Below are 13,016 nucleotides of genomic sequence, written 5' to 3'. Positions count from 1 at the left end.
AGTTGTTGGGCTTTTTAAAATCTAAGCATTGATATGTATTTAAGGAAGGGAAAGAAAGATCAAGGAAGTGGAATAAAAGGTAGCCATTTTGCAATGCCAGTTCATCCCTGGGAATTTATTCTAGAAGTTGGAAGAACCCCTGAGAAGTTCTGTGTTGTGCACAAACTCCTCCCCACTGCTGGGCATTTCACTACACCAGAGGTCTGGGTTGGCCCTGTTTCTCTCTCATGCTTTCCTTCAGATTTTTATGTCCCTCCACAATTAGGCCAACCTGAAGGACACATGTCCTGCTTCCAAACCCTCCAGCATAAGTCTGCAGGGAGAGGCACTGTTAGACCTAAAATCTTTGCATGTGAAAAGTTTTCTTAACATGCTTGATGTCCTGTCCTAGAATAAAAGAATTTTTATCTAAAGAAAAATAAGTTTGAAAAACATACAAAAGAACTCTAGTTTTACCATGAAGCCTCCCCATCCTTTCCTGTCTTCATGGAGAATTTGATTCCTTCAGGGTCTATAATTCTAATCCTTACAGGACACTTCCTTCTGACAGCTATAAAAGGGATGAAATGCTTTGGGTTTACTTACTTCGTACATAGCTTGCATTAAAACCTTTCTTTTGGATACTGAAGTCGCTTTTAAATGACACGATCATTTCATTTCCGGTAGAGTTATAGGATAATCCTTTGGCAGTGATGCCACAAAGGTTCATTGGGCTTTCTCCATTGTCTAATGTCAGTGAATCATAAATGCAGCCTGGAGCTTCTTCAATGTCAAAATCAATAAATGTTAGCTGTATGATGAATCCATGAGGTGCTCGGATGATCCACTTGCATGCTTGGCTGTTGGGGTAGTCACTGGGGAAGCATGGGGAAGTGAAAACTCCAGAGGGGTCAGTTAGCACAGTCCTACAGTCATAGCATCCATGAGCTGGCAATAAAAACAGAGAAAGTCTGTTTTAACAGGGGCCAGGAAGAGCTATAACTTAACAGGAAAGCAATCATCAACACAATGATCAAAAGTATTTCTATACAGAAAAAAATACAGAGATAGGAGTAAGAAAGGCAGAATAAGTCCTGGTTTCCATTTGTCCAAATACTGAAAGAGCAGTACAGAAAAGGAATATTTTGTTTTAAAAAAATCCTACATAAAAGAAATATAAATGACACAGCTAAATATTAATTTGCGCACACTATATGTATCTATTAAGTATATTGACTTGACAACAATGAAGCAACAGTTTTCAATTCAGAAAGGCAAACATTCTTAAATTGCTGCTTCTAAAAAGATGGTTGGTTTCATTTACATTTTTTTGTTGCTGGCCTGATGCTGACCGGTGGCTATTCCAGCAGTACTGTGCCATGCTATTGTTTCCAGTGGAATGTCCCTGGAATGCAGCAGCACAAGAGCTGGGTTGAAGAGCAACGGAAGCAGCAGCTCCGCAGAGCTCTCAAAGGGTAGTCATAATTTCTGGCCAATGCTCTCTGTATCACCCAGAAGGGCAGCAGTGAACTACTGGCTTTCAAATCAGCAAATTACTGCACTCTATGTGCTGACTCAGCTCCACTGACATATTTGTGGCAGTCAGGCTATAAAAAATTCTTATCTTATTCCTCATACTCCTTTACTCACCTGCTGTGCTTATCTGTGAAAATTTCAGGGCCAGGTAGTCCCCAGGGTGGTGTTTGTTGTTTGGCTTACATTTGATGATTTATCATATATTTATTTAATGTATTATATAATTACTGTGAACTGCCTGCTGCTAAAACCTGTAGCAGTTTGCCAAAGCAGCACTGGAAAAACTAGGTGGGAACTGAATATTGCCAATAGATAACCAAAGAAACTGACTCATTGATGCTAAATTACTCTTCAAACATTTCATTAGGCCACAACCTTGCATCAATTACTACAAGTATGAAAAAACAGGACAATGTGAACATCCATTATTAGCTGCCCAAGCTAAAAGCAGCTAGAGGTTGTCCAGTGTAAACTACATATTGAACAGCCATAAAATAGGAATAAATGAAACAAATTTCTACAAAGACCCTTTAATGTTTCTTTCCTGCTTAGGATCCAACATTGTTTAGTCCCATTTAAATGGTGTTTGGCTTAAGCAAATGGACCCCAACTCTGAAGTGGCATGGAAAAAAAAAAAAAAAAAATGCAGTTCACAGCTGCAGGGAGAATTGCAAGATGTTTTACAGCATGAATTCATATGGTCCCAAAGGGGTCAAGAGACTGTTAATTAATTGAGCTCTTGGAATCCAACACAGGCTGGTTACATTAGTTTTCTGACTAATCAACAGAATGCTTATTAGTTCAAATGAGGAAAAAAGCATTGTCTGAAAGACTTGCAGGTAGCTTTGGGAAGAAGCAGCACTCATGATATTGGAAATCTTGATCTGTGTAGTATAAAGAGGAGCTTGTCCATTCTTAATTTCTCTGCAAATCTTTACAGTCAGAGGACTATATTTGCCTGCTCTGAAGCCCTGCTGTTCTCTTTACTAATCAGAGAGGGGAATATTTCCTTATTAGTATGGTGACTATAAAGCCTGTAGTTGTATAACCAGGTGATGGCTTTGTACAGTGGATTTTGAATAGCTATACATCAGTTTTCAGAGAACCACCCTAGACTGAGAGGAGGAGGAACAGGAAAAGCCTGCTCTAAGCCACAAGCCACTGCAATCCCCTAGTCCAGAGCAAGTGAGCCTCTGCAGGGTAGAGCAGCTGTAAGACTGCTCTGGCTAGAGCTGCCTCCAGCTGGAAGGCTCCATGATTCACCTTCCTGCCTTCGTTATTGCTAGGATGAGGGCTGGAGGGACTGAGGATCTGGCAGCACACTGAATCTGCTCTCCTACTCATTCCTGCCAGGGAAATAAATGACACAGAGCGATCTGGGCAGCTGAGAGCTTTCCCTGTGCGCTCAGACCTGAAGTCAGGGACTCAGCTCTTAAGTGATGTAAATACACATAGGAACTTTGCTGTTAATCTAAGCTCATTCAGCCTTGGACCCTTGAAGTCAATTTTAAGAGCATTCTAAAAACATTGCCAAACCAGAAAAAATATGCCACTTGTCAGTAAAAGTATCTCTCTCAAATTGGTAGAATATTACATTCAACCTGAGATTGGAAAAGTCAAATTTGTCCATCAGAAAGAACACAGACATTTTTAAAAGAAGCTTGCTTTTGTTAATCTCATTGATCACCATCAGCCAAAAGAGGACTCAGCTCTTTTATTTATTTGTTTAATTCTCTCAAGTATTTATCATTGTTTCTAAGCTGTGTAAACAAAAATGAATAGAACAAAAATATTTTTATCCCTGCTGTCTGTCATGGCAAATTCTAAATGTTATTTATGTTATTGGCTTTGTTTACTAATTTAATCTTTTCACTTATTCTTATTTATTATATTCCATATTGTTTTGTTGGTTTTACAGAATTAACACAAAAAACAGCTGCTAAATTTAGGTAGGAAAATAAGCACTCAAAACTTTACATACACAGAAGAAACAGATTTGGTGAGCAAAATAGTTTACTTTTTTGAAGTGGGTTGGCTTCATTTTGGCATAGTAGCTATTCTGTCCATGACTGCAATTTGAAGGAGAAATATCCTGTTTTCATGCAAATGTCCACAGTAGTAAGTAAAAAGAAAAGAAAACAAACAACAAAACTATATATAAACAGAATGGTTTTGAATGGAACTTTTTGCACAGCTTCTCATGAGACAGTTATTTTTCTATAAATGCCACCTATTTTACTCATTAAAGAGAAAAAATGCTGTGGCAACCTTAGGCTGTCAGCCAAAGCTGACAGATATTTTGCAATCCCATTAGAGACAGCAGTTCTGAACTGTTGATACTGAATACTTGCTGCAATACACACCACAAACATTTCTACAAGCAATCTGAGATATTTTATTGATTTTAACAGGAACAAATTTAGGTATGATATTCTTGGTCAGGAACCTCACATAGGCAGAATTTGTCTGTCAAGTATTTTTTATCACCCTAGGCCACAGACAATTCACACTCTAAATGTATTTTATCCAATAAATACCTTTGTTTTCTCCCTCTCTTCTCTTCCCCAAACCAAAAGGAACACCCTCCCCATATAGTGAAATTAAGCACTTCGTTTCAGTGTTTCCAGAACTGAATGTTTCATTGGACATTTTTTTGTCTCCATCATGAGATGAAAATTGTACTCCAGGGTATTCTCATAATCACTTTGGTTTTGGTTTTGTGGTGTGTTGTTGTTTGGTTTTGGCTTGTGTGTTTTTTTTTGTTTTTTTTTTTTTTTTTTTTTTTTTTTTTTTTTTTTTTTTTTTTTTTTTTTTTTTTTTTTGCGCAGGACCAATACTTCCTATAATAAAAGGTCAATAATAAAGTTTTTAGTACGACACTTCACTATACTAAGAAGGAAATTAATAAAGTCTTCTGAAGTATGTTAGAGCTTTCACCAAAGTTATCTAAGCAATTCACAAATGTTAACTGACTTCAGAAAGAGAACTGACTGTAGGAGAAGTGGCTTTTTCCCTGCTATCATGTCCATTTTAGAGGGATAAAGTTAGGCATGGAGATAATGGGCAAAAATGGCAAAAGTTTCCATGTACTGTGGGTTCCTACTATAAGAAAGTACTGACTTTCCTTAACTGCTTAGCATTTGTACAGGGTTTTATATGTCCAAAGTACACTATCAATGACTTCAAACTGCAGCTGGAAGAGCATTCTGCCAATGTGAACCACTGTAGAAAATCCAAAAATGTGTGCTTAGTGGCCAATGGAAAATTTTGGTAAAAGCAATTTGGCCATCTCTAATAGGAACTTATCAGTAAAGGCAGGGATAGTATCCCGTTCTCATGGTTGCCAATGTTCCTAACCATGAGACCATTTCCTCTTTTCTATGAGTCTCCTGCCTATTTCACATACATATCTTTTAATTTCTATGCAGAGGAAAGCACCCTATACTAGTCTTTCTTACACCGTGCTGAATCATCTGAAGACTGTCCTAAAACTAAGGGGCTAAGGGAAACAATGTGATTCATTAAAGATTGCACCATATAAACAGATATGCATGTATGCATATACTGTAGAACAAAATGAATCGCTCAGTTTGTCCCATCTACTGATTTTGTCTCCTTATAGAGAGCCCCAGCACAGAATTCCACCATCTGAACTCATGAAGACAATGGTGGGCACTGAGACACACAATTTGAAAGTGACTTTCACAACCATTTATGGGCAGCTAAAGCCACAGTCAGACCCAGAGCTACAATGTTGAACTGCAGATCAGGGAAGGAAACATTCTGTGTATAACCTTGTCCCATACATTCATACTTCTCTTTTTTTTTTTTAATATCTTCTTATATGATTAATACATTCTAGGACTTGCCTCCAAAATCTGTGCTAATATTGGTATTTTCCTCTAGCTTCTCATGCTCCTTCTTTCCACTATCATATTTTTCCCCTAAACTCTCATCTTTTGCCCTATTATATTCTGCATTTCTTTCTTCCTCTTCTACCTCTCCACTTGCTTTCATTTCTGGACTTACCCAACCTTGGAGAAATGGTGGACAACAAAGATTGTTTGGCCAAGAATCTTTTTTTAAAAGAGAAGCAGCAATCTATCTTGGGATGCTGGCTATTTCAGCCCTAAAGACTTAAACTTGTAAAGGTTAGGATCAAAAGAAAACAGGTTCTCTAGGGGAAAAAGTCTGTGATTGCAATTCGTGCGTTATCCAGTTTGTTTTCATACTAAGTTACACCTTGCAGTGGGTTTTTCTTTTTCCAGCTGTAGCATGCAGCTGGCCTTCTGTACAGCATTTTCCACCTGACAGAAGTGACTATGTATTGCGTAAGCAGTGGCACAGGATACCAATGATAGCCCATGTGGGTTGAATTAACACTACTGGTGTTTTTTTTAAATCTATTAAAAAGCTCCCTCATAAAAGGAAGAGAGAATGCTGCTGGATTTCATTTTGGCATGAAAGTTAACTCTACTTCTCCCTGTAGAGGACACAACTTTCATATGAAAATATCCTGATATAAATCTATGTAGCTTTGGGAGTGAATTTTCAGAAAACAAAAACCAAACACATTTATGTTAACTAGCTCTAAGTCTTATTCAAGTGAACAATAAAATCTCCTCTGTCTGACAGAATTAGGCCAATCCTAAACCACAGAAAATCTTAGCTACAGTGCCTAGCATTTTAGACATAAAAAAGCAGAACAGAATTCATTATGATTTGCTTTCATGTAGACATCTGAGAACCTTTAGGCACTTTACATACAATTGAAAAGGTAGCACTTACAAGGATGGTAATTTTCAACCCAGTAAGAGAAGCACAGGGAGGTGACGTGACATGGCCACTTGCAAGCGTGTGGCAAAGTCCAAAATAGAACTGAAACCTTATAATCACTTTCTGTGACAGCTTGAAAAAAAATACCTATTTTGATAAACATTAGGCAGGAATAAGTCTTACTTTACCATAAGCAACTAATTGTGTGTTTGGTTTTTGGTGTTTTTTTTTTTATTATTTTTTTCTATGTCAAAGATACCATAACAGAGATATGGCCAAACATTAGGTTAAATGTATTTATGACTCCAAATAGATGGGTAAATGAGGTCAGCAATGGGCACACCTGCAGACAAGCAAGAGGAAGAGCCAAACCACCAAGATGTGGGTGGGCTGGAATGACTACAGAATAAACAAACCCATGTTATTCCAACGAGACACAAACACTAAGCCCAGAACAGGTATCACATGGCAGTCTTATCTTCATATGAAAAAATCATTTTGGACATAAAGGGGATCTGTATATCTACAGAAATATCTATGCAAAATGTGAGTATACTAATTGCAAAGAAGTGTAATGTCATTCAATTTGGACATAAAATAATGCTTTACATAATCACTTATAAGGCAGTTATAAGGCCTATACAAATCTTTATGCAAAACATTAAGCACAGCAGTCTTCTGGAGCCTCTGCACGCCAAACCATGTTGTCTGTTCTCTGTGCAACCCACAATTTGATTGAGTTCTGTCTGAGAAAGTACAAATGAGGTGTGGCAAGTTTATTTTTGCTTCTTTATTTACTTTCCAAATTGTAGAAGCTGTTTGATCTCCTTAAAAGAGCTTTATTTTGCTACAGTATTCTGGCCCTGATAAAAATTGCTATACACGACAGTTATGTTAGACTGCATTGTAATCCTCAAATTAAACAGACAATCCTAATTCTAACTATTTAAAGATATGGATTAAAAAAAAACAAAAACAAAACAAAACAACAACAATAACAACAAAACCTAAAACAACAAAAACATATTTCTGCAATAAACAGAAGGGAAGCAAGATTCTCATCACTCTCATGTGTACAGAAGTTTGTCTCTGCATATACAATGTTACAGGGCTGAAGTCTACTAGTTGGGAATATGATTTTGATGGTGTATAAAAATAAATGTCCCCTGATTTCTGCTGATACTGTGGAACAATTTCTACATAGCATTTCTACAGTGTGCACATCCCTAAATTCACAAAAATCTTGACCAAATCCTAAAATCTCTCAGACATTTTTTAGATTTAAGCATGGACTTGACTTAAAATTCAGCAACTGTTTAAAGTCCTTTCCTGCACAATGATGCCTTTGAGTTCTGCATTTGAAGCTTTACAGCCCTGTCTTGAGCCTTGCAACCCCCTCAAGGCAGAACAGGAGGGCATGATTCCATTACTGCTGCCACATGAAAAGCACAGGGGAGGCACTCCAGAGAAGAACGCTTTGCTATCCCCTCTAGGTCCAATAGTTTTCTTTTTCCATATATGAAAAGCAGTAATAACAGGACCAACATATGTAAACACCCATCCAGGGAGAGAGATCCACTCTCAGACACACAAGTTGCTTATGAAAAACTAGTTCATGTGAATTATTTAATCAAACCAACCATTTTACACTTGGCCTAATGTCCCCACAGTATATCCTTACTCTTCCTCCCTGCCCCTGCCTACCCACTGGCCATATTCTAGATTCCCCAGCTGCTGACTAATCCTGGGGGAGTGAGAGGTTGATCTTATCAAACTGTCATAGAAGTAGTACCTTTAAATCTTTACATTTCCTTCCAAAATTACTTTCTGCCTAAAGTCCAGGAATGACAAGGTTTAATCCTAATTAAATCATGAACTCTCAAAATGTCATCATGTAAAAGTCTCTTATTGCCTGTCCTCCTCACTTAAAATTAGAAGCATTATTACTCTGGGTAGGGTTCAAACCCATCCCATTACCCTCTGTTAATAGGATGTTACATTAACTTCCAGCTCTGCAAAGGTATCAGTAGAAGGCTTTGACACTGGACAACTTATGTGTGCGGAGAAATAAATTTCAGCTCACCTTTAGGCAGGTTTAAATTTCTTCAAGTACTGAACAGTTAAACTGCTGGTCACTAAAATACTTGTCAGTGTAGAGTAGGTCATAAAAAATGAAAACCAGTACAATTTAAATACTTGTCTAAAACGTTCCTAAAATATTTATTTATATTAATAGGTGTAGAATGCCCAACAGGATAAACATTAACAGGTTTTATGTAAAACCACTTGCACAGACTCATCAGTTATATAACCAGTATAATTAAAAAAAAAAATAAGAATCTAATAAGCTTTTATGAGTGAAATTTTACATTATCCTACATAAAGCTGTAGCACATAAATGCATTTTGCACCGCATGAGTATAATAAAGATGTAATTAGGAAGAGTCTTTCATCTCTGTGTTATTCTTAGTTTGCAAATGTGACTTTTTTTTCTTGTTGTTGATTGGTAAGCAAACACTATTTTAAGCACTATTAAAAACTTAGTTCAGACTCTCGTTCTCCATCATTCCCATTGCATCATCTGCATAGTACTCCTTGTACCCGGCAAGAATTTAAAGCCTCCATATTCCTGACTGGAAATAGCACATAACCCTGGCAGAGCCTTTTATTATTCAATGAAAGGCAAGATTGTGCTCTCACAAAATAATTCAACATTGGGTTTTGGCCACTGAAGCCAGGAGACAAAGAGAGTACTATGCCCTGGCCAGCCATATCAGTTTGCCTCACATCTTCTTTTGCTGATGCAGTATGTCTTGCAGCATAGACTTTAAATGGCTGAACTTGTTGGTGCACCTAAGAATAATGAAATGATAGAAAAAAAAAATCACCTCACAGGCTAATATATAGACATATATGAAAGTGTAACTGTTGTCAGTGAAGTCATTTATTATTCCTGTTTCCTGTTGCTCTAACCTGTATTGCTTATCAGACTACTAACATTTTTTTTTTTTGTCACAAGGAACTAGAACTAGTTATTTTCTCTCTTTTGTAACACAAAAACAAGGCACTTAATGAAATGATACGTGGCAAATTGAAAACCGATAAAAGACAGTATTATATTTTGTTACAATGTCAGCTTGCAGAATTCTGACCCCAAAAGTATCAAAGCATGGAATATAAAATTGAGAAAGCAAATAGACATTTTTCCAAGTGTCTAATAAGACCTCTGAATCCCTTCAGATATATAATAATTGATGAAGGGAGACATAACTGTAAGGAACTGTAATCCTTATGGCTTATGCTTGAAACTAATGTCAGCTGAATAGGTACAGTATTAGTAGCTCCACCGTGAAGGCAAGCACGATCCCAAAATCTGGGGCTTGAATACCTGTCAGACCACAGTGTGAAGCTGACCCCGGCCAGCCCAGCCAGCTCTTCTCCAAACCCTTCCTGGGTATGGCTCAGCAGCCAGCGCAGCTCAGGGACTATTGCCAACATGAAACCTGAATACAGGTACCCTAGATTTTAACCATGTGCATTTGGGACATGTCAGGAGCTGGCCTCCGAGGCAAGGAACAGCCCTGGGCATGTCTCATTTACCTGAGTAGAAGTGGCCAGTGTGTGGGAAAGGGAAAGCAGCCCTGTGAGGCTGAGCATGAGGCCTTATCTTGGGTATCTTATGTGGGAGCCAACAGAGCAGCTCCGTCTAGCTTTGGTGGTTTAAAAGCTACACGTAAATCCAGGCAAAACAGGTGGTAGTACGTCCTGTTTCTGCCCTGATAATCAAAATTATCTTTCAGGATACACTTGAGGTCAGTAACAGTAATGATATAACAAAAAAATCAGGAAGAGCAAAGCTTAATTTTGAAATCTGAGGTTAAGATTAGAAAAGCAGAAGTGAGAATACTAAATTACTGACTCAGGAAGCACCTACCATGAACGCAGGCAGTAACCAGCTGCTACTAAACCCAGTAACAGACTTCTCATGAAAACCAACACAGTAGAAGCTGATCTGCTCTTTCTCATGACACAGATGTATGACATGTCATCACACGGAGATTTTGGTGTTTCTTTTGGTGTAGTTGGTTTGTTTTGTTTGGTGGTGGTGTTGTTGTTGTTGTTTTTTTATGTTGTTTTTTTTTTTTTTTTTAATTTATTTTCTCATAAATAAATACCACAGGATGATTCTTAATCCTTTTCATAAGGTATATAGATGGGCTGGAACTTTACACTGACTTAGGGTATACCATTCATATGCAGGTTGTTGAGACTTTGGACAGAGCATTTCAGAGAATTGACTTCTTTACTTCTCAAGACTAGCATCCTAACCAGCCCTCAAACAGAGTCATCTGAGTGTTGACATTATTGGCATGTTACAACTCAAATAAGTTATGATAGACCTGGAAAGATCAGAGCTGATGCTCTTCATTCTCTTAAAGTGGGATGCTAGCACAATACAGAGACCATTAGAAATTCAGTGTTTCCAGATATTCCATACCACCTCCAGGTCCCATTTCATGCTGGAATTCAGTAGGTATTTATTGCTGTTGGGTTATCTTTGACACTAACAGCTATGACCCCTCTTGAGCATTCTAGCACAAATATCCTACCTCACAGCAACCAACTTTATCACAGCAGTGACTCTAGCAGGTTTTGATTGATCTGGGAAATTAAGGGAGCCAGCTACAATAGAAGAAAATATGCTCAGAGCCAGGGTGGGGGCCCTGCACTGCCTGTTTCCCCTTAGTTGTTTGGTTTTGTGCCAATGAAAATGGAAGTGGAAACAAACACACTGGCTGGGTAAATCTGCCCTGACCCATATGAGTGGAGTTCACACTGTAGACAAAGTTATGGATTTCCCCCAGAGGGAGGGGGTAATGTGAAAATCCTGTGTTACACCCTTTGTAACTTAAGAATATTTTCATTTGCATTCCTGTGATAATCTTGTAAAAACAACAGAATTGACTCGCTAGTTTTGGCTTGAGTTAGACTTTTTTTCCACAAAGTAGCAGAAGTTTGGGACAAAGAGTGGTATTGACAGTTCAGTTTAGAAATGCTGGTTAAAACCCCACTAATTAGTAAGTATACAGGCTAGTAAAAGAAGTACATAAGATAGCACATCAATAAATAGAAGACTGTTAGGGAAGGAAAAGGATGTAAAGAGATGAGTTTTTTTGTGAGGTTGCTGCACGTAACATAACAAACTGAGGTTTACAGATCACACTCCATCACAAATCAAGCTGAGATTTAGGAAGAGGAATGGCCATTGAGAATGTAATTCTTTTGCCTACTCCATCAAGAAGTTCTGTCTGCTGGTTCCTAGCTGTTCAGCTGCTGCATTGTTTCAAAGAGGATTGTATCCTCAGCTGGAGTAAATCTGTGAGCAGGTTTGCTTCAACAGAACCACACCAAGCTATACAAACTGAGGAGCTGTATGGCTGAACAATTTATTTGGTATCAGTTGTACGAGGAATTGTCATGCTTGCCTAAGAAGCACTCATTCAGAAAATGAGTGGGAAAACAGCTGACAATCTTCCAGTGAGGCATGGCTTGCAGGAATTTGAGATCCCACCAAACTGCACAGATACTAGTTAAAATGTTATATCTAGGCATAAATCATGTTCTTAGTAAAACTCAGTCATAAAGATGCATACAAGAAATGCACTTCTTCTACATAGACATTGGACATAGACTAAAGAAGCTGTCAGGATGAAATTTCTCGTTAACGAAATATTTTGTGCAGTAAAAATACAAAATACTGTCTCTTCGCTGGGTGCTTTAACTAACAAATCCAACATACACCCAATATCAAAAACAGTTTCTGTTTGACTCATTACAAACATGACTTGAACACCTTTTATTGCTTATAGGAAAACTTCAATTGCAGACTTTTCTTTACCCGTCCGCAAGGTTAGAATGTTTTTTCTGGCTGCTACTATCAGTATTCTGAATAAGCAAAATTCTTAACTCTTATGAAGGCCTGAAGAAAACACATGGTAGGAGGGCTTATTGTAAATTTGTGGTCTCGAGTTTTTTTTATTTTATACATATATATATAAAAATAATACATATATGTCAGAAAATCTGCTGTCAATGGTTGTGGATCTCTTGCTGCAGAGCTTGAAACTATGATTTGCTGATGTTTAACAAGATACAGAAATTATGCACAATTACTTTACATTGGAATTCACTATTGTAATACAGTACTAAGGCATTCTAGACATACTAAGAAACACCAACTCAAAACTGATTTCATGCAGAGCCTTTGAAGGATTTTTAGGGTTTTATTACCTATCCTTTCTAATGATTTTCAAAGTCTCTATTTCAATGTGCTTTGGGTGACTTATATTTCAGTACTTCAGTATTTTCTGGGTCCTTTCATTAAGCAATTAAAAAAATAGATGCTGTCAGTAATATATGTCTCATCTAGTCTGCAATGTAAGTAATCAAAAAAGTTAAAATTTATTATTCTTTAACATCACTAAATAAAAGAGAGTTTTTCTATTCAACCTCATCCGAGAAAATTAGTCATGCTTTCACCTTTCAAAGACAATATATATTCAGTGTTACCATTTACAATTCAACCCGTTTCACCCAGAGCAAACTGAAAAGATGTTCTGAATAATGCTATCAGGTATTTTCTTGTACACTATCAATGGAGGGTTGGGAGACTGGAAAGGGGTTAAAGCCTCTTTGTTAATTGGAGCTTTCACCCCTCATACTTA

General features: G+C 37.5%; 1 protein-coding gene across 1 annotated transcript in view; it reads right to left on the bottom strand.

Moving 5' to 3' along the window:
• Positions 1-585: 585 nt before the first annotated feature.
• Positions 586-13,016, bottom strand: part of LOC103771768 (G-protein coupled receptor 126-like) — a gene marked incomplete at both ends in the record, with an annotated part of 37,074 nt that continues 24,643 nt past the window's right edge. The window contains one exon of the mRNA XM_008939079.1: positions 586-927. Coding sequence (XP_008937327.1) covers positions 586-927 — 342 coding nt within the window. The remainder of the gene's footprint in view (positions 928-13,016) is intronic.

This window comes from Merops nubicus, unplaced genomic scaffold, assembly GCF_000691845.1.
Source record: "Merops nubicus isolate BGI_N331 unplaced genomic scaffold, ASM69184v1 scaffold19214, whole genome shotgun sequence".
Classification (NCBI taxonomy): domain Eukaryota; kingdom Metazoa; phylum Chordata; class Aves; order Coraciiformes; family Meropidae; genus Merops; species Merops nubicus.
The sequence above is the reverse complement of the archived record's forward strand: the minus strand, read 5'-3'. Positions and strand labels throughout refer to the sequence as shown.